This window comes from Schistocerca piceifrons, chromosome 4, assembly GCF_021461385.2.
Source record: "Schistocerca piceifrons isolate TAMUIC-IGC-003096 chromosome 4, iqSchPice1.1, whole genome shotgun sequence".
Lineage (NCBI taxonomy): Eukaryota > Metazoa > Arthropoda > Insecta > Orthoptera > Acrididae > Schistocerca > Schistocerca piceifrons.
Genome location: NC_060141.1, coordinates 406,474,678 through 406,497,245, shown reverse-complemented (window position 1 = coordinate 406,497,245; position 22,568 = coordinate 406,474,678). Strand labels below are relative to the sequence as shown.

General features: G+C 44.4%; 1 protein-coding gene across 2 annotated transcripts in view; it reads left to right on the top strand.

Annotated features, from left to right (window-relative positions):
• Positions 1-22,568, top strand: part of LOC124794885 (putative glycerol kinase 5) — a 405,885-nt gene that overhangs the window by 160,004 nt on the left and 223,313 nt on the right. For both annotated transcript variants that reach the window (XM_047258580.1, XM_047258581.1), the window contains one exon: positions 4,490-4,659. In XM_047258580.1, coding sequence (XP_047114536.1) covers positions 4,490-4,659 — 170 coding nt within the window. The remainder of the gene's footprint in view (positions 1-4,489; positions 4,660-22,568) is intronic.

Below are 22,568 nucleotides of genomic sequence, written 5' to 3'. Positions count from 1 at the left end.
ACTGCATACGACCGAGGCACACAGGGCCAACACCCGGCATCATGGTGTGGGGAGCGATCTCCTACACTGGCCGTACACCACTGGTGATCGTCGAGGGGACACTGAATAGTGCACGGTACATCCAAACCGCCATCGAACCCATCGTTCTACCATTCCTAGACCGGCAAGGGAACTTGCTGTTCCAACAGGACAATGCACGTCCGCATGTATCCCGTGCCACCCAACGTGCTCTAGAAGGTGTAAGTCAACTACCCTGGCCAGCAAGATCTCCGGATCTGTCCCCCATTGAGCATGTTTGGGACTGGATGAAGCGTCGTCTCACGCGGTCTGCACGTCCAGCACGAACGCTGGTCCAACTGAGGCGCCAGGTGGAAATGGCATGGCAAGCCGTTCCACAGGACTACATCCAGCATCTCTACGATCGTCTCCATGGGAGAATAGCAGTCTGCATTGCTGCGAAAGGTGGATATACACTGTACTAGTGCCGACATTGTGCATGATCTGTTGCCTGTGTCTATGTGCCTGTGGTTCTGTCAGTGTGATCATGTGATGTATCTGACCCCAGGAATGTGTCAATAAAGTTTCCCCTTCCTGGGACAATGAATTCACGGTGTTCTTATTTCAATTTCCAGGAGTGTATATTTGTCCAATGAATACCCGTTTATCATCTGCATTTCTTCTTGGTGTAGCAATTTTAATGGCCAGTAGTGTATATTGTTCTATCGAAGGATTTCTACTATCCCTTGTCTCCTTACCTATTTGATCCTCTGCTACCTTCGTTATTTCGTCTCTCAAAGTTACCCAGTCATGTTCTGCATTGCAATCTGAAAATAATTTTAAGAAAACACGTATTACAATAAACTTCTGAACACTTACAGGAATGGACACTGCTCATCCGCTTTCCCGGTCAGTTCGCTTGGTCGTTTGGCCAGCGACACTTTCCTGTATGGGTACACAAGTCCTAGTCGTGAAAGTTTCCTTTCTCGATTCCTCGGACCACGTAAATGATTATTAAAAGTGCTCGGTTTTCATTATTTGTCGATTCCGCCAGTTCTGAGCCTGTTGCACGTTAAAAACTTTAGGGTTGCGTTTGTAAAAACACAGGGATGGCAATGAACTAAAATATCTTAGAGTCCTTCATTTTAGGCGGTGCACAAGGGACCTGCATAACATGAGCCTAATCAGTTGACTGTTTCTGTGATATTCCCCTTGTCAACCATAGTCCAGGGGATTTTTTCCAGCATGAATATTTCCCTCTGCAGTAAGGTGCGCAAATGAGCGTTGGTGAAGTTTGGAAAGAAGGGAGGATGTACTGGTAGCGCCTGTTCTTTGCGGGCACCTATTGGGTCGTGTGCGGGTAGCTCAGTCTGTTAACACTACTGCCCGGGAAAGACCATCTGCCAGTAGTTTTAATCGTTTTCTCGTGATCGTCACAGTTATTCCTTAATCAATTACCAGAGGTTACCACTACATCTACATCTATACTCCGCGAGCCACCTTACGGTGTGTGGCGGAGGGTACTTATTGTACCACTATCTGATCCCCCCTTCCCTGTTCCATTCACGAATTGTGCGTGGGAAGAACGACTGCTTGTAAGTCTCCGTATTTGCTCTAATTTCTCGGATCTTTTCGTTGTGATCATTACGCGAGATATATGTGGGCGGTAGTAATATGTTGCCCATCTCTTCCCGGAATGTGCTCTCTCGTAATTTCGATAATAAACCTCTCCGTATTGCGTAACGCCTTTCTTGAAGTGTCCGCCACTGGAGCTTGTTCAGCATCTCCGTAACGCTCTCGCGCTGACTAAATGTCCCCATGACGAATCGCGCTGCTTTTCGCTGGATCATGTCTATCTCTTCTATTAATCCAACCTGATAAGGGTCCCATACTGATGAGCAATACTCAAGAATCGGACGAACAAGCGTTTTGTAGGCTACTTCTTTCGTCGATGAGTCACATTTTCTTAGAATTCTTCCTATGAATCTCAACCTGGCGCCTGCTTTTCCCACTATTTGTTTTATATGATCATTCCACTTCAGATCGCTCCGGATAGTAACTCCTAAGTATTTTACGGTCGTTACCGCTTCCAATGATTTACCACCTATGGCATAATCGTACTGGAATGGATTTCTGCCCCTATGTATGCGCATTATATTACATTTATCTACGTTTAGGGAAAGCTGCCAGCTGTCGCACCATGCATTAATCCTCTGCAGGTCCTCCTGGAGTACGTACGAGTCTTCTGATGTTGCTACTTTCTTGTAGACAACCGTGTCATCTGCAAATAGCCTCACGGAGCTACCGATGTTGTCAACTAAGTCATTTATGTATATTGTAAACAATAAAGGTCCTATCACGCTTCCCTGCGGTACTCCCGAAATTACCTCTACATCTGCAGATTTTGAACCGTTAAGAATGACATGTTGTGTTCTTTCTTCTAGGAAATCCTGAATCCAATCACAAACCTGGTCCGATATTCCGTAAGCTCGTATTTTTTTCACTAAACGTAAGTGCGGAACCGTATCAAATGCCTTCCTGAAGTCCAGGAATACGGCATCAATCTGCTCGCCAGTGTCTACGGCACTGTGAATTTCTTGGGCAAATAGGGCGAGCTGAGTTTCACATGATCTCTGTTTGCGGAATTCATGTTGGTTATGATGAAGGAGATTTGTATTATCTAAGAACGTCATAATACGAGAACACAAAACATGTTCCATTATTCTACAACAGATTGACGTAAGCGAAATAGGCCTATAATTATTCGCATCTGATTTATGACCCTTCTTGAAAATGGGAACGACCTGCGCTTTCTTCCAGTCGCTAGGTACTTTACGTTCTTCCAGCGATCTACGATAAATTGCTGATAGAAAGGGGGCAAGTTCTTTAGCATAATCACTGTAGAATCTTAAGGGTATCTCGTCTGGTCCGGATGCTTTTCCGCTACTAAGTGATAGCAGTTGTTTTTCAATTCCGATATCGTTTATTTCAATAGTGCTGTATAATGTGAGTAGCTCTATTAACTGGCTTTGTTTTCAAAGTGATGCAACATCTCTGCAATGTTACCCTCGAAATAAAAGGCAGCGGAAGTATTGGCAGGACAAAAGTCGCTCAGTCACGCTAAAAACTATCGAATGTCGTGAACCTGTCCCAGAATAAGAAATTTTTACTTTCACACAACGATGGTTGTTACGCGAGGCTAAGGTAAAACTTTCTCCGCCTGACATTGAAATAATGTTTTTTAGGACAAAAATATTCACATTCGTCTATTTGCTCTCTCTTTGGTCACTGCATTTTGTTCAGATTTTAGTAGAGTGATGATTTCTTGCCTGAAATGTGATCCTAAATGGTCTACACATACCTATCTATGGCTGCTATAACCTCTTTATCGCGCGCGGAACATTTTCTAGCCACAAATTTAACAACACAGGAATACATGGAAATCAAAGAGTGGTAAATCTGGTAAATGGGGGTAAATGTGTAGTTTGTACTTCATCTGTCCGTTTTCTTCTTACCAAAACAAATTTATAGGGAAATGCACTGTATGGATGAAATATGATATTTCTTTTTTCTTTTCAGTCCTCCTATCGTGCTTGTTTTCATTCAGTTGGTTCAGATGTCTGACGTAGTTTTCTGCACTTATTACTTTATCCTTTTAAAGGCAATCAGTAAGATCGCAGAAAACACTGGCCATTACCTCCGGCAGCTGAAGTCGACTTTTGTTGTCACAGTGTCACCGACTCCACCCAACGCTTCGAAAACAGTTTAATTACTTGGGTAAACAAAGAGTGGGCGTATAAAATTAGTTGGACTCTTATTAAAACAGTCGAAAGAGTCATATTCATATTAGCATTTTGTCAGCATTCAATAATACAACACCCAACTCACACAAAGGATGAACTGTGAGATATTTTTTTGCAAGATGTATCTTATTCTTTCTTCTGATATGTCGATGACGTCAGCTACTTCAAATTTACATTTAATCCACGTTTTGTGCCTTTATCAGTGTTTTCATTTGTGGCTTATCATAGCGATCTGCTTTACGTAGATCACTTCAAGAGAATTGCGAACATGCTGTATTTTATATGATACTTCTGTAAAATTTCCATTCATTAGATTTTTAAGATTAGTGTGAAAGTATCGGACATTTTGTTAGTTGTATTAAAGTGGATGTGTCTTCCTATCTCCATCTCTCCATTTCCATCTCTTTACCCTATCTCTCGCCCCCCATCTTTTCCCTCTTCCTTCACTTCTACCCCCCTCCCCCACCTCTCTCTCTCCTCTCCTTTCCTTTCCTTTCCTTTCCTTTTCTCTTCCGCACTTTGTCCTCCCCCTCTGCGTCTGTCACCACCTTCTATCTCACTCCCACACATACCTTCTCTCTCTCCCCTTCCCCTCTCTTTCCTTTCCCTTCTGTCTCACTTCCTCTCTCGCTCTTGGTTTCGTTTTTGTATTAGCAGTTTCTAGCAGCGTGCAATTTCCGTGTTTGCAGATGCTGGCTTGTCAGCAGCGCAGCTGGTTGCACTGGGCATATCAAGCCAACGATGCACATTCATCACGTGGGACCGGGAAACTGGCCAGCCCTTCCACAACTTCATCACGTGGAAAGACGTTCGTGCAGATTCCATCGTACGACAGTGGAACGACTCGTTCTCCATGAAGGTAAGCACATCAACATCTGCAGCTGAAGCGCAACCTCAGTTAGCGGTTTAAGGGTTATAGAAGTCCGTAAGGCCAAGCTCCACGGCCGCTATTTGTACCTGTTACTGTAGCCTCGGCTGAAAATTACTAACGATATCAGCAAGTGTTGTTATTGCGGCATTGGTGTCAGTGATTGCTGATAGGGAGGTAATAGTTGCGGCGGCAGTAATAAGAGTAAGACTCTTAGCAGAAATCAGCCAACTTTCACATCTGCTGAGGAATATGCCCACAATAAAATTTCGGAATGATCTGAGATCTGATATGGATCTCGAATTACAATCATCAGTTCTCTGTGGTACGACCAGTGTTTATGGTGGGAGACATTACCCTGAATCAGTGTATAGATCTTCTTGTTTTCCATGCTCCACAAACGTCTTTTCTAGTGGTCTAGGACAGGCATTAAAAGGTAGTCCTTTTCCCCCTCTAGGGGCGCTAACTAGACCAGTATCGGTTAGTTGAAGGTTCTCACGAAATGCAGAAAACAGGAGATAGAAGTGGAAAATTGAGATTGTAAATCACTGTCCACGAAAAGCATTAACCTCTGTTCGAGACACTATTCTTGTCCCTGATTTGGGACCATGTGTAGATGCAATGATATGACCACAAGCTTGCGCTATGAATTTAATTACAGTCGTGAACAGTTCACTTAGAGGTAGCTATTGTGTTGCAGAATGCACAGCCTCTTCGTCACGGGAAATGGAATAGTATGGTCTGTCACGCTTCTGGGATGTTATCAGTTCTTTTACTGGCAGACGGCGTGACAGTCTAAAGGAGTAGTGCGTGACTCGCGATATCAGTTCATTTGATAGCAGTCACAATGTGTGCGCCAGACTCTTTGGACAGTCCATCGCCAAGCTCGTACAGGCACTGGGCCTGTCATTTGTCACTGTGTTGAGAACGTACCATGAGTAAGTCGCTGCCGAGAAACCACCCCCTCCAGAAGCCAACTTGCATGGGAAACCTCATGGCGATAAGAGATAGAGTACACCATCTGAGTAAAAGTGTCATCTGTTAGTGAACGTTAATATGTGAAGTGACCACCCATCGCGCATTATGATGCAGCTTTGGTGGGGACAATTTAAAGGAGTTGTCTGGAAGTCTATGGAAAAATAGCAGTCCATTATTTTTAAAGATCCGAAACTAGAGAAGGATGTGATGTTGGACGTTGGATATTGGAACAGTGCCGACACCTGTGGCCGAGCGGTTCTAGGCGCTTCAGTCCGGAACCGCGCTACTGCTACGGTCGCAGGTTCGAATCCTGCCTCGGGCATGGATGTGTGTGATGTCCTTAGATTAGTTAGGTTTAAGTAGTTCTAAGTCTAGGGGACTGATGACCTCAGATGTTAAGTCTCATAGTGCTTAGAGCCATTTGAACCATTTGAACTGGAGCAAGTTCGACGTTCTAACTCATTCCAAAGATGTTCCATTGGCAGCCGGTCGTGACCCTGGGCAGTCTACTCCATTTCAGGATTGTTATTGCCCGCAAAACATTGCCACACAGATGCAATTGTATGGCAGGATGCATTCTCATGCTGATGCAAGCAGTCATCGTCTCCGGACTGTTCCTCTACTGTGTGCAGTACTAGTGCGCAAAATGTCTTCCTATCGTTTCACGTTAAGCGTTCGCTTAAGAGCAATAAGGGAACCACACCTTAACCACGAAAAACGCCACTCTACTGTAACATCACCTCCTACAAGCGTCAGTGTTGGCACTAAACATGATGGCAGGCAGTGTTCTCTGCACGTTCCCCAAACCCAAACCCTTCCATCGGATTGCCATAGGGTATAAGGTGATTCGTAACTCCAAATCACTCTTTCACAGTCATCCACTGTGCAGTGGCATCGCTCTTAAAACCACCTCAAGCGTTTCTTAGCATTGATTACTGAAATGTGTGCCTCATAAGGAGCTACTCCATCATTATTTTGAACCCCCTACGCTACGTCATTGCGCAAGCTGGATTGCTTGTAGCACTTCGGAGCTCATGAATGATTCTTTTCGCTGGTATGCCATTTTTTTTTTTCAAATACCCTCCTCCATGCTCGAGGGTCCCTGTCCTTTAGTACATGGCCTCTGCGTGCTCTTCATTTAGCTGGCACTGTTCCTTCGCTTTTCCACTTCACAATTGCATCACCAACTGTCAACCTGGGCAGCTTTAGGAGGTGTGAAATGTCGCTGATGATTTGTTGCTCAGGTCATATCCAATGGTTAGTCTACGTTCAAAGTCACTGAGCTCTCATGACCAAACCATCAAGCTGTTACTGCTTCTCTACTGACAACACAGTACTCCATGTCTCTTTTTATGCTGGCCGGTCCGCCTTTCGTGACATGTAGTGGTCAATTCCCTATTGGGCCAGCTACTTTTGAACAGGTAATATAAGAAACTCTCGGAGCAACTTGAGTGCTTTGTTATACATATCATGTTAAGTATCATATTGTTCAACACAGTTCCTCAATTGGTGTGATAAATGTAAAGCACTTGTTTCTAGTGGTGATTAGTTCACTGCAATCCGGATAACCAACGACATTAACTCACATTTACTCAATATGTGCAGAATTGCTGTAGGGCAAGCATCTGATTCAATACTTAAAATTGTCTTTGGCGACACTAACAAATTAACTATCTTAGTCGTTTCCAAAACGTTTCCACCCTTGACCCAACAGGAAATAATCATGTCCTTTTGGACATCAGATAAATCGCTCCGTTTATGTATTAAGATAATGACTGCACTATTTTCCACATCCCTCAAAATACTGTACATACCCTCCACTACTGGTGCTATCTTCTGCCATCTGTGAGTGGTTACTGGAGCTTATGTCGAACATAGGTGGCCAGATTAATGTGATTGTACCATGTGGCAATAAGCATTAGTTTGCATGATACCTCTGGCATGAGAGACATTTATGACAGACATTTACAACTTTATGGCAGTGGTACTATGCATTTTTCATGCTAACAAGCAGTATTTTGTGCTACATTCTACAATGCATTCATAATACCATAGTATGCATGTAACAACTGGGAAGCAATTGGTTAAGGCCCCTGGAGAAAGAAGAATGTAGTACTGAACTTCGATTTGTGACTTCAGTGTGTGACTCTACATATAATGAACATTACTAAAGTTGAGGGAAGTGGCAGATACAAATCCTGCGACTGACTGATGTTGGATCGAAAAAGAGGACCTTATGATCCATAATATAGCACAATTGTCTGTGCTGTCTTGGCTGAGGGGCTATTAATAAGCATGCATTAGTGTGATCTGTATGCCGATGCAGCAGAACTAATGTCGACCTCTCATGCAGCTTTCGTGGAATGATGGTCACTGTATTGTAAAGTGAAGATCATGCTGGTCGCGTCTGGCATGCAATGTAGAAGTAGCAACAGTCTCTGTAGGCTCACGACCAGTGTCAGTAATCACTCTTAATGTATGTTGTGAAAGCATTCTTACCCATGGTGGAAGTGGATTGCTTTTCTTGATAGACAAGTATGACAGATATTAAATGATGGAAGTATTCTCTCTCCACTGTGTATCGTATGATGGTATATGATTTTAGGTACAACCCACATTAGCATCGTCAGTAGCCACAGTTCTGTATCCTCTAATGTGCTCCACTTCTATTATAGAGGAAGACAAGGTCAACTGACAAATGCTTTAGTTTGTGGAGAAGCTGGACATCATTGTTTCTGATAGAGGTAGCATTAATTACTGCACAAACTTGATAGAGAAACATCTTCAGACGTAAAAGTAAGTTCGAATGTACCCATAGGGAATTGGAAACTTAGCTTGCCTTTTCCTGCCTAACGTTCACCGAACCAAGGATGAATGGTAACAGACAGATTCCAAATTCCCAGATTTCCAGAAAGTGTTAGGCACAGTGCACCACTACAGACTGTTAGGGAAGATCCAAGCATGTGGGATAAGTTCTTAGATACATTATGCAATTAAAAGTATCCGGACACCTGGCTGAAAATGACTTACATGTTCGTGGCGCCCTCCATCGGTAAAAAAACTCAATATTGTATTGGCCCACCCTTAGCCTTGAAACAGCTTCCATCTCATTTTGTTCGTGTTTGTTCGTTGTATCTGCTCGGGGCGGACGTCGCAAGACACCCATTTCAGTTCGTCGTTGTCCCATTAACTCAGTTTTTTTATTACAGAGGGCAGCTAACCCTCTGACCGAACGCGCTGAGCTACCGTGCCGGCGTCCACTCAGCTACCGGGGGCGGACGTTCAATCAGGTGCTGGAAGGTTTCTTGGGGAATGGCAGCCCATCCTTCACGTTGTGCTGCACTGAGGCGAGATATCGCTGTCGGTCGGTGAGGCAAGCAAATGCCGGAATCGTTCTCACTTTTAAGTCCACGGCAGACGACCTGTTCCATCCTTGTTAAACCAGACCTTAAGTATGTAAATGCCTGTAACATGAAGTATGTTTTTTTCTATTTTTTTTCTTAAATTGTAATACGGGGGTGCCCAACCCGCCGGCTGCACGCCCCAAAGCAAGTACCAATGAGGCTGAAGAAATGGACATCTATCACACTATTCTCATTATGTGAAGATGTGATAAACTGAATATTTTCAAATTGTAACTATCGCCATACAATGTTATTTTCTCATTGGCCCACCCCGTTCTTAACATTTCCGCCTGTGCTATGCCTGAACCCCCGAAGTCTCGTTCTTTTAACCGCCCAGTTCGTCAGACACTATTGTGTTATCTTACGCCTACTTTAGTTTCAACTGCGAAACAAAAGATTTAGAGACATAATCCTAAAGACGGGATGAAATACGCAGCCTCATTTTTCGATCTGATGCAAGAATGTGAAAATCATTTTCAAGATTTTCGAAAAAATAATCCAAACTTTTGTATTTATGCGACATCTTTTACAAATAATATCAATATGTTTCCAGAAGACTTTCAAATGAAATGCGTCCAGTTGCAGTCTGATATCCAACTGAAAGAAAAATTTCATCTTGTATCTTCGTTTGATTTCTACAAATCATAGCTACCCAGCGACAAATGTCACTTTTTGCACAGTAAGGCGTTACATATGTCACAAATGCCCCTTTCTGGACAGCCATGCGTCATATATGTCATCCTTTTTTGGAAGAATGTGCGTTTGTGAATATTTAATTTGAAGAGTAAAGCACAGGAAGAATAAAATAGAGCCAGAAGCTCAGATGAACACCTTGAGGACACTCGGAGAATTGCAGCCACTTCAATCGAAGCTGATGTATACATAAGTTTCCCAAATTCAGAGTTAAATGTCACATTGAGTCTATGATTTGTGATTACTTATGTATAAAATTATTAAGGAAATCTCATGTGTAAAATATCAAACTAATTGCATCTTCCCATCTCTGAATGAAGAGTCAAAAATTAATAAATTTTTAATACACTACTGGCCATTAAAATTGCTACAACACGAAGATGACGTGCTACAGAATCGAAATTTAACCGACAGGAAGAAGATGCTGTGACATGCAAATGATTAGCTTTTCAAAGCATTCACACAAGGTCGGCGCCGGTGGCGACACCTACAACGTGCTGCAAGACAACAACCATCTGCACGAACAGTTGACGACGTTTGCAGCAGCATGGACTATCAGCTCGGAGACCATGGCTGCGATTACCCTTGACGCTGCGTCACAGACAGGAGCGCCTGCGATGGTGTACTCAACGACGAACCTGGGTGCATAAATGGCAAAACGTTATTTTTGCGGATGAATCCAAGTTCTGTTTACAGCATCATGATGGTCGCATCCGTGTTTGGCGACATCGCGGTGAACGCACATTGGAAGCGTCTATTCGTCATCGCCATAGTGGCGTATCACCCTGCGTGATGGTATGGGGTGCCATTGGTTACACGTCTGGGTCACCTCTTGTTCCCATTCACGGCACTTTGAACAGTGGACGTTACATTTCAGATGTGTTACGACCCGTGGCTCTACCCTTCATTCGATCCCTGCGAAACCCTACATTTCAGCAGGATAATGCACGACCGCATGTTTCTGGTCCTGTTTAGTTCTTTCTGGATACAGGAAATGTTCGACTGCTGCCCTGGCCAGCACATTCTCCAGATCTCTCACCAATTGAAAACGTTTGGTCAATGGTGGCCGAGCAACTGGCTCGTCACAATACGCCAATCACTACTCTAGATGATCTGTGGTATCATGTTGAAGCTGCATGGGCAGCTGTACCTGTACACGCCATCCAAGCTCTGTTTGACTCAATGCCCAGGCGCATCAAGGCCGTTATTACTGCCAGAGGTGGTTGTTCTGGGTACTGATTTCTCAGGATCTATGCACCCAAATTGCATGAAAACGTAATCACATGTCAGTTCTAGTATAATATATTTGTCCAATGAATACCCGAATATCATCTGCATTTCTTCTTGGTGTAAAAATTTTAATGGCCAGTAGTGTATCTTTGGGAAAGTTGTCTACGGATGAATAAAACTACTACTACTACTACTACTACTACTACTACAGTTAAGTTAAAGTCCAAACAGAGAGCAACTAACTGTACTCGACACCTAGGGAAGTAGTCAAAATATTGCATGGAGCTATAATAAGCCAACTGCAAACGTAAGAAACTTGTAAACTAGTGCGAATATTATTACGTGCACGAAATAGTTCTCTGTTATTCGAAGAATACGTCACGAATCATTTTCGGTATTGTAATTTCGCAGTGGAGGAGGTGCAGTAGATATCGTTACAGTTTTACTAAACTATGTAGGAGTCTTTAGATAAATATACATACATACTCCGCAAGCCACCATGTGGTACGTAGCGGAGAATACCGTTTACCACTACTAGTCACTTCCTTTTCTGGTGCACGCGCAAATGGAGTGAGCCGCGAAATGTGCGTTGGCGTCAGCAGAACATTTAGGCTTTGTTCGAGAAAAGAGCCTGAACTTTCATCGTCCTCATCCACAACAAAACTCACACATTAGGAACGTTGGAGCAGCTACACGGAACGGCGCAGTCCCCACTTCCATACTAACGCCAAACGCTGCATTCTGCATACTATACTCAACGGTGTCACAGTTCTACGACCAGCATCTTGTTACAGTACTGCCACGATGAACCTTTCCCGTGCAAAAGGCAAGGCACGATCTATTCGATATTCCATACTTGCCTGCGATAGTCGTGATTCGGCAATGAAGCAGCGCCACCGTCAACATCGCAAGAGCAGGTTCTGTTAGTGACACAACGTGGCGGACGCCACGCCAAATAAATTTTTTTTGTGGTAAGGTCTTACGTGACCAAAGTACTGAGGTCTTCGGTTCCTAAGCCTACACACTACTTAAACTAACTTACGCTAAGGACGACACACACACACACACACACACACACACACACACACACACACACACACACACCCATGCCCAAGGGAGGACTCGAACCTCCGACGCAGGGAGCCGTGCGGACCGTCACAAAACGCCCAGACCGCGCGGCTACCGCGCACGGCGCCAAATAAATAACAAGGCCGAAGTGAGCTTGCTCTCAGAGAGCTATGTCTACCACGTGCTCCATCAGGAAATTTAATCTGCCTCCTGGCGCCTTGCCAGCTATCCGCGTTCACGCAGCGGTTAGTTCATCAGACCGAGCGATTACCGTAGCCTAGCCGCGCGTATGGTTTCACTGTTAAAGGTATACTTGTAAAGCTGCGTGTGCAGTTGATTTCCAAAGCAAATTTCTTTTCACTTACGTGAATTTATGAAAAGTACAGCTGTCTTCAACTCAGAAGTTGGCCCTGTTGGAGGTGGGTTATACCATTGCCCTTGCCGTCTTTCCGACCTTATAAATCCCGGTTAGTTTTGAGGGGAGCTACAGCCTAATATTGCCTCCGATTCGTGCTGCGACGTTGAAAACATTGCCTGAGGTGAAAGAAGGAATAAGTAGCAGATGAAAATCCTAGGACTGCCAGATGAAAATCCTAGGACTGCCTAGGAATCGTATATGGGACACTTTTGGATCCGTGTTCTGTCGCTTTACAACCGAGCTACATCACTACACCTTCTACTTGCAGTAGTACGCTGTCAGCAAATCAGTCAGTACTATGTTGATAAATTATCCGTTGTAGAAGCTCAGGACTGAGCAAGATAAATGATGAGCCATCCCACAATTTTAATGTGCTTTCTCCTAATCTACGCTGGTCGGCTATAATCACGTCGCGGCATTCTTGAAGTTAGTAATCGGAGAAATAAAGACAGTTACTTTAAAAATAGAGAATTATCTTGGTTGGGGGAGAAAAGAATGGGTTGGAAAGAAACAGAGCGAATCGGCAGGGCAGTGGGCAGAGGGGGGGGGGGGGGGGGTAGAGAGTTATAAACGATATCGCTAAGCACCTGTGTTTATAGCTTATATGCGATAGTCACTAAAAGGTGTTCGTGAAACTACTAGCTAAATACGGGATTCACACACTGCTCTGAAAAGAAGCCGCAGCTTTTCGAGTGGCTTCGTGCATCTAGCCGAAGGTAAGCATCAGAGCTTGATCTATACTGCTATAGATCAAATACCTTTGCAACAGTACTGGCAGAAAGCTTCATAAGAAACAGTGAGAATATCCCGAACGAATTTCCTTGTCATTCTATTGTAATAGGGCTAAAAATGGCTCTGAGCACTATAGGACTTAACTTCTAAGATCATCAGTCACTTAGAACTACTTAAACCTAACTAACCTAAGGAAAACTGCTCGCGGGAGAGAGATCCTTGTGAGATCACACTGGACGTCTTTTCTGAAAATTAACTTCGAGTAACTAGAGTACCGTCTTGTGAGAGCAACGGCCTAGATCCCTTTCTAACTAACACACAAAACTTTAAGAATCCGTTAAAGGAGAGGAGGGAATCAGTGGCCACAAGACTACTACAGCTTCACTGACCAGACGTCTTAAAATGAATATTAAGTCTGTAAGAAAAACTTTTTCTCTCCGAATGAGCAGGAAACAAACTGCAGAATGTCTGAGTAGGCAACAAAAATTGATAACATTCAAAGTCATTGTACAATATACCTCAGACAAGTATGTGCCGAACAGAAGTGTGAGGGATGAAAAAGACGCGCCGCGGTTCGGTTTGCTACGAAACCAAAGAAACCTTCATCTCCGATTCAAGGGAAGTCAAAGCCTAATTAACAGATGAAATGTGAACGACGCCAGAACGAGGGCGAGGGGAGAAATGTAAGAAGCGTTCAATGAATTCCAAAGTAAATTTTTCACGAGTAATCTTACTAAAAAATCCCAAGTAGTATTGATTTCAGGTGAACACAATAAGTGGATCGAAAACATCTGTTCCGTCGCTCAGTGCCAACACTGACACCGATCCAGAGATGATATACAATAGCATGCATGACGTGTCACTGCCAAGTTACATGACGTGTCACTGCCAAGTTACATAGCTCTATGAAACTTGGACCACACATAGAAAGAATTGCTACAGTATAATATAGAAGGTAACTGAAAGATATACGTACTGATACGAACAGAAATGACACTTAAATTTGAAGATAATAATGATGCCATTCATGATGATCCACTGGATATTTCAAAAGGCTGGACATCGTTCTTAGTAAGGTATGTGTTTACCACGGACGGCAATACATGCTCTGCAACGTGCTCCTCCAAAGATTGGTACAGAGTTATTGTGGTGGGGCGTTCCATTCCTCCATCAGCGCGGTTCACAACAGCTGGGGGGTGGTCGGTGCATGTGGACGAGCTACAACGCATCCCACACCTACTCGATGGGATTTTAGTCGGGGGAACGGACAGGCCACAGTCCAGCCCATTTGTCGAATATCCTCTCGTTCCAAGAGCTCATCCACCTGCCCAATTCGATCCGATCACACACTGTCATCCGTAAAAATGAAGTCAGGGCCAAATGCGCCCGTGATAAGATGCTAAATTGTTAGTTTCACTTCTTTCATCAGTTGCTCCTCTTGGCGTATTTTATTCTCCGCACTTCCAGTTTCTAGAACTGTCTTTTTATAAAGTTTGCAAAGACTGATCGTGAGTACTTGGCACTATCTGGATCTCTTCAGCATACGACCGCACCGCTGCTCTGATAGTTGGGCAACGTTCGCCATTAACGTTATTCACTTTTTCGAGTAGCGTATACATTCTGAATGTCTCAGTAGCTTTACGAGCAGGCTATCGGATTGCTACAACAGCAGAACAAAGGCTGGTCGGCTTCGAGCGCACAGTTGAACACAAGAAGCATAGCTGAGTTACGTCTTTGCTTACATTTGATATAATAGGGCAGACGTTCATGGAACCTATTCTCCTAACGGCGGGCCAACGGTTTGCGGCTGTCTTATAATACTTGATCAAGTTCCACGTATGTTGTGTTATTGAAGTTCTCTTAAAAGCTTCTTTCAAATGTCGGAGAAAAATGTATATAATCCCATTAGAAAAAAAAGAAACTAAGCCAGTGTCGTAATTCGGGTCCATAAACGATGAAAATTATTTTCCAACGTCGGAAAATTCCCCATATTGTCCGCTATAAATTGGCGAAAATCACACCTTGATACAGTTATTTAGTCTGTATACATTTGGGGTAGACTGTCTTTGCTGCCTCAACCTGTGTGTAGGGTCGATTACAGTGAATGAAAATTCACACACGCCACTGTATTCAACAGAAGCCAAAACTTCCCAGTAAACATTTGTCCGCGAACGACCCGTTCGTGAGGTGCTTGCGAATGTGTTATTACGAGCCACCACTGATTTCAGCATGAAATATTGTCTTAGTATGTATTTTTTTAATGGAAACTATTATTGAATTCCCATTAGGACAGTATTTGATACTGAAGCCAGTTGCATTGTAAGATCCTACCCCATTATTCGTACCTGTCACGGCCAAGTTTCTCTCTAAAACCAACTGTGTTGATGTAACCACGGTGATCGGTCTGATGTTTATGCTCCACAGCTTTCAGTGAGCATGTTACTCCCAACGATCATGCACCTGAAGACTAAAACCGGAACCGTGTGCCTATCGGTACTAGCCCTATCAAAATCACCTTACGTGCATTAAAAATCTCCACACTCAGTTAATTCTCATAGATACGAATATGATTCGAAAGGAGAACCTGACTCGATAGAACTGAAATGTTCATTGTCTATAGTGCAAGGCACGGTACACGTTCGTAACGTTTCTACACATACGTACTGACTTTCACTGTAATTTCAGATGTACAGGGTACTTATGATTAGTTAGAAATAACACAACTGGTCAGAATGACGTGAAATTGCAACGGGATATTATCAGATAAGGGGGAAACGTATGGCAGAAGAGGAGGAGGAGGAGGAGGAGATTAGTGTTTAACGTCCCATCGACAACGAAGTCATTAGAGACGGAGCACAAGCTCGGGTTAGGGAAGGATGGGGAAGGAAATCGGCCGTGCCCTTTCAAAGGAACCATCCCGGCATTTGCCTGAAGTGATATAGGGAAATCACGGAAAATCTAAATCAGGATGGATGGCAGAAGAAAAATAAATAGTTACAAAATGTAGCAATAGCTAGCGCTGTAAGCTTCGTGATTTTGTAGTGGTCGACTAAATATGACAAATGAATCATACAACAGTGCGTAAGGTGTACGATTGACGTTCAACAAACTGTACTACCCAGTGCGCATGGATGTACAGTTACGTAAGCCCATCCACCACAGCAAAGTCATACCATATCGGATGGTAAAAATTGGTTTTTAATTGTCCTGAGGCCAAAAACCGCTTAAAAAGCATCACTCACAACGGTTTTTCATTGTTCTGAGGCCAAAGACCGCATAAAAGCATCAATCACATCGGTTTTTAATTGTCCTGAGACCAAAAACCGATAAAAAGCATCCTTGAAAATGAAATCGGATTATTAATTTTCGCGTGACTGACGCAAAACGTGTTCAATATGCTGTCCACCGTTTTCTGTAAGTTGAAATCGAATAACAGCATGTTCCACGACTGATGAAGTGTTTCCGGGGTCACGTTCAGAATGGGTTGCGCAATGCGTGCCTTCAGTGCAGCTAAGTTTGCAATCGAAACACTGAACACAACATCTTTCAAATAGCCCCACAGCCAGAAGTCACACGAATTAAGATCGGGTGATCGGGACGGCCAGGCTGTAGTGAGTGAATTCTAGCATTTCCGGAATGGTGCTTCAGCAACTGCTTAACTGAATTTGCAATGTGCGGAAGTGCGCCATCTTGCGTAAAAATGATCCCATCTACACACATCCACTCTGTTGGAGAGCTGGAATGACGTGGTTGCGCAAAAGACACTCGTAGCGCTTACCAGTGATGGTACGGGTAACAGGACCGGGGCACCTGTCTCTTCGAAAAAATATGGCACTGGTTGATTAGCGTGTGGATTTTTCGTTGCCCATATTCGACAATTCTGTGTATTGACATATCCTGTCAGATGGAAGTGGGCTTCATCTGTCCACAAAATCTTCCACGGATAATCGTTGTCCACTTCCATTCGAGCAAGAAATCCTAAAGCAAAGGTCTCTCTTACTGGCAAGTAGGAAGTAAAAGGATGTTTTGTAGGATTTTACGCACCGTGCTGCTCGTGGGTATGTCCAATGTTCGGGCAATTCCGCACCACCACTTGTCTCCTCCTGCATTGCAGTGGCCACTGCTTCCACTGACGTCGAATCAATTCGTTTCCTCCCTCTACCAGGTTGACACCAAAAGAACGCGTCATTTTGAATTTCCTAATCATTTTCTCCAGACCCAAGGCGTCATCGGACCAACGCCTTTTTTAAACCCTTCATTGTCCGGAACTCCTGCAGAGCGACGAGTGCATAGTCCTAAAAAAATGGCCCTGTGATAAATGATGCCATAAACCCGCACCACACAGTGACCTTTTCGTGATGAATTGGTACTGGTTGGTTTGCGTGTGGATTTTCTGTTGCCCATATTCGACAATTCTGTGTATTGACGTACCCTGTCAGATGGAAGTGGGCTTCGTCTGTCCACAAAATCTTCCACAGATAATCGTTGTCCACTTCCATGCGAGCAAGAAATTCTAAAGCAAAGGTCTCTCTTGCTGGCAGTTCAACAGGAAGCAACTTTTGTACGTGGGTAATTTTGAGTAGGTAGCAAAAAGGGATGTTTGGTAGGATTTTACGCACCATGCTCACGGGTATGCCCAATGTTAGGGCAGTTCTCCGTGCAGTACACATTTGTACACCACTACTCGTCTCCTCCTGCACTGTTGTGGCCACTGCTTCCACTGACGTCGGATCAATTCGTTTCCTCCCTCTACCAGGTTGCACACCAAAATAACCCGTCTTTTCGAATTTCCGAATCATTTTCTCCAAACCTACTGCAGTCATCGGACGAATGCCTTTTTTCAAATCGTTCAGTGTGCGGAACTTCTGCGGAGCGACGTGTACACAGTCATCTTTCTTGTAATACAGCTGTACAAGCAGAGCGCGATCCTGCATTGAGACGGTCATGGCGAACGTCGCAGACGCGAAAGGGGGAAAAGGCGTGTACCCGGCCTGTTTATACTAATTTCAATAGGCAGTGCGCATGTTTTCATTTACGTATTCTGACACATACAGCGCCATCTATTGATCAATTGTCACACTATTTTTTTCTTCTGCCATACGTTTTCCCCCTCTCCGATAATATTCCATTGCAATTTGACGTCATTCTGACCAGTGGTGTTATTTCTACAGCGTTTTGAAAGCTTAACTTTAATTATAATCACCCAAATACTACTTTTCTGAGGCAACCATTGCTTCTACCGATATTTGCTAACGACTCGCTTCTGATATTGACGATTTCTCAATCCCGTCCACGAACACTGCAACATTTAGCGGATCTATCGAAATTCTTACGGAATGCGGCCCTGTATTGTCCAACCCCGCGTAACTCGCAGATACGACTCCCCACCACCCCTTTCTTTCCGCGCCACCCGTTACGGTTTGCGCCAAACCGAGCTTCTCGACCACTGGGGGGTTCCCCTGGCGGCAGTGTTGCTGCGCTAGGCCGTTCTGTGTAAGGTAAAGATATCGATACTCAAGGAGAACCTGTATCTGTAAAAATACGTTCGCAGTCATCTTGCAAACGTGTCGATTGCGGACCCGCGTTTACCGAAACGTTTGCGCTTGTACCCACGTACACTTCCACCCGTGTTAATTTTCGCTCTGGTGTACAAATATTGCATTTCCGCGGCTGTGGCGCCCCTCTCCGTTTGGCGCCTCAAGCGACCGCTTGTGTCGTCTGCGCCTTCAACCGGCCCTGGTTAGCATTCTAGCAAAAGAACAGTGAGCGTTGAGTAGGCACCACGTTAAACTTTGTTCGTGTGCGACCATCTCACTCTGTTTCCGCAGTCACAGTGTTCGAACAGTACAAGTATAGAGCAATTTTCCAACGTATCCCTCCGTCCTTACACCTACACACGCTCCACTCAATATCTCCACGCAATTTCATCCAACTCCCAGACAATGAGATCCGCCCTGATATTTATCTCTCCTACCAACTTTAACACTTCCATAACTATCCCACCCCACATTAGGGCTGTTCTCTCTTTTTTCCTCTCCATCCACCCCTAGCCATTTCCTGTTATACCACTACCTTCTCCACACATACCATACTCCTCGTCCTGTCTTTCCCACCATCTGTATTCCCACTATCCGCTTCACCTCCTACCTATCATCTCTATAGTTTCCCCACCTAACGAACCACTATCTCCTTACCCACACCCCTCAACCTCTGTGGATCATATTCTCTCTTTCCTCAATACTTCTCATCCAGTGCATGTCCTTCAGTTGCCAAGTGAAAGTGCAGTGCTCCAGTGGGGTGACGGGGATGAAATAACAATAAAGGGAAAAAAAAACTTTGCCAGCCGGTGTGGCCGTGCGGTTTTAGGCGCTTCAGTCTGGAACCGCGTGACCGCTACGGTCGCAGATTCGAATCCTGCCTCCGACATGGATGTGTGTGATGTCCTTAGGTTAGTTAGGTTTAAGTAGTTCTAAGTTCTAGGGGACTGATGACCACAGATGTTAAGTCCCATAGTGCTCAGAGCCATTTAGAACCAAAAACCGAGCGAGGTGGCGCAGTGGTTAGACACTGGACTCGCATTCGGGAGGACGACGGTTCAATCCCGCGTCCGGCCATCCTGATTTAGGTTTTCTGTGATTTCCCTAAATCACTCCAGGCAAATGCCGGGATGGTTCCTCTGAAAGGGCACGGCCGACTTCCTTCCCTAATCCGATGAGACCAATGACCTCGCTGTCTGGTCTCCTTCCCCAAAACAACCAACCAACCAAAAAAAACTTTCTTCTATTTCCGCAATTTTCATCTGTTTTGGTGAAGAGAATTAATTTAAGAGAATTAATTTTTTGTAACCGTCACTCAGTATATCTTGTGTGAGGGATGATATAATATATCACCGCAATTCTTGATCGATATATCGCAAGGAGAAGTGACCCGTCCGATAGACGAGTGCCTTAACACGCCGCTTCTGGGATTCTGGGAAGAGGAGTGGAAGGAGAGGAAGAAGAAGAAGGAAAGAACCGCTTCGAGACGTGGTGCTATGTCTATTTACGATATTAACTGGATTTTCATGTTGTGCATTGAGCTTGTGGCATTCATTATAGATTTAATTGAGTCCGTGGTCAAGGTTCTATTAAGAGTAACTTGATACAAAACATTTCAAATCAGATTAATCAACGACACTCTCACGCTTTTCATTTCGATTCTTATCGCGCAACAGCTGTGAGAATATCAGAAGAAACAATGCTCCTAAAAAGGTAAGATTTTACCAGAGATGTTCAGTACCACGAAATACCGGCTTATTGCAACCAGGCACGAGAAGAAACCTTTAATTTTCTCTCGTCGTGAGTGTAATCTCGATCGACAAGCTTGGCTGCCGCCATTACTGAAGCCAGCAAAAAAAAAAAAAAAAATTCTTGGATCACGCACAGCGGCTGCCTGTGCACTTTTCAGCACTATCTCGCGGATACTGGAAACCAGACGCGTCCAGATCCGATACGCTAAATAACGCTAGTGTATAGGTGCTGAGATCGAAGTTACGCTATTCGAAATCCGGTGGTGTAAGAGGTTTTCATCTTTGGGATTTTGTGCACGAGAGAAGAGGTGGTGTCGCGAAGTTTCTGTTCACCAGACTGTGTGGCACTGTTCTGCCTTGAATCCCAAATCCCCCCGCAATGTCTGGTTGAGTGATACTGTCGCCTGAGCTCCATACATTGGCTGTGGACAATAAGATCGGCGGGCCATTGGTGTTATTCGATAGGAGGATCTACACAGCTACACTGGAGACGGGAAGTCGTTTTGAATAGAATGGCTTGACAACTACACTGAAGGAAAAAAAACGCAAAACCAAACAATAGTTAACGTTGAGTAATGAAATTTCGGGAATACATTTGTCTAGGTAACATGGTTAAGTCATTAATAATTGCAAGATCACAGGTTATTGTCAGCAGGGGATAAGCCGCTGCAAAAATTAAATACGGGTACAGTAATAACTGGTGTAACCGCCAGAGTGTTGAATGCAAGCATGCAAACGTGCGTGAATTGTGTTGTACAGGTGCCGGATGTCAGTTTGTGGAATGGACTCCCATGCCTGTTGCACTTGGTCGGTCAATACTGGGACGATTAGTGCTGCTTGTGGATGACGCTGGAGTTGTCATCTGATGATGTCGCATATGTGCTCGATTGGAGACAGATCTGGTGTCGAGCAGGCCAAGGCAACATGTCGACATTTTGTAGCGCATGTTGGATTACAGTAGCGGTGTGTAGGCGAGCGTTATCCTGTTGGAAAACACCCTCTGGAGTGCTGTTCGTGAATGGCAGCACAACAGGTCTTATCACCAGACTGACGTATAACTTTGCAGTCAGGATGCGTGGGATAACCACGAGAGTACTCCTGCTGTCATACGAAATCGTACCTCAGACCATAACCCCAGGTGTAGGCCCAGTCTGTCTAGCAGGCAAACAGCTTGGTTGCAGGTCCTCAAGAGGCTTCCTTCTAACCAACACACGGCCATAACTGGCACCGAGGCAGGATCGAGTGTCATCAGAAAACACAACAGACCTCCACCCTGCACTGAGCTCTCGCTTGACATCGGTGACGTCACAAATGGCGGTGGTTTGGAATCAGTGGAATGCACGCTTCAGAGCGTCTGGCTCGGAGCTGTCCTTGAAGTAACCGATTTGTAGCAGTTCGTTGTGTCACAGTGGTGCCAACTGCTGCTCAAATTGCTGCTGCAGATTCAGTACGATGCGCCAGAGCCAGACGCAGTAGATGATGATCTTCCACTCTGCAGTGTCACGTGGCCGTCCAGAGCCTGGGCTTCTTCCTCTGTTGCCAGAAATCCCGTATGGTGGCTACGTTCCTGCCAGTCATTGTGCAGTATCGCAGAAGGAATATTCGTTTCTCGTAACCCCATTACATGACCCCCATTTAAACTCAGTGGGGTGTTTATAGTGACGTCGTCGTCGTCACCTTAAAGGCATTCTTGACTAACATCAGCTCACAACGTCCAATCTCAAAGCTAACTCATACTCACGACTCTGCAGCGTGTATTTAAAGCTGCAGCGTGTATTTAAAGCAAACCCGATTTGCATTCTCATAGTGGCGTTACTAGCGCCACTCTTAGCGACTGGCGCGAAATTTGGACAGACCTCTTTCAGATGTAGAAACATTCCTACCAACTTTCGTCTATGTCGCACAACTCCTTCTTGGTATTACGTCTCTTTTTTCTTTTTTTTTCGCGTCAGTACATGTGGATACTGCGAAAAGTGGCACATAATGCTCCCTATTAACAGATGGTTAATTTAACGGAAATGAGCAGAAAAAATAGTCCTGTAATTTTCGAATACAATATTAATGGTGTACTGCTTCACACACTGACGTC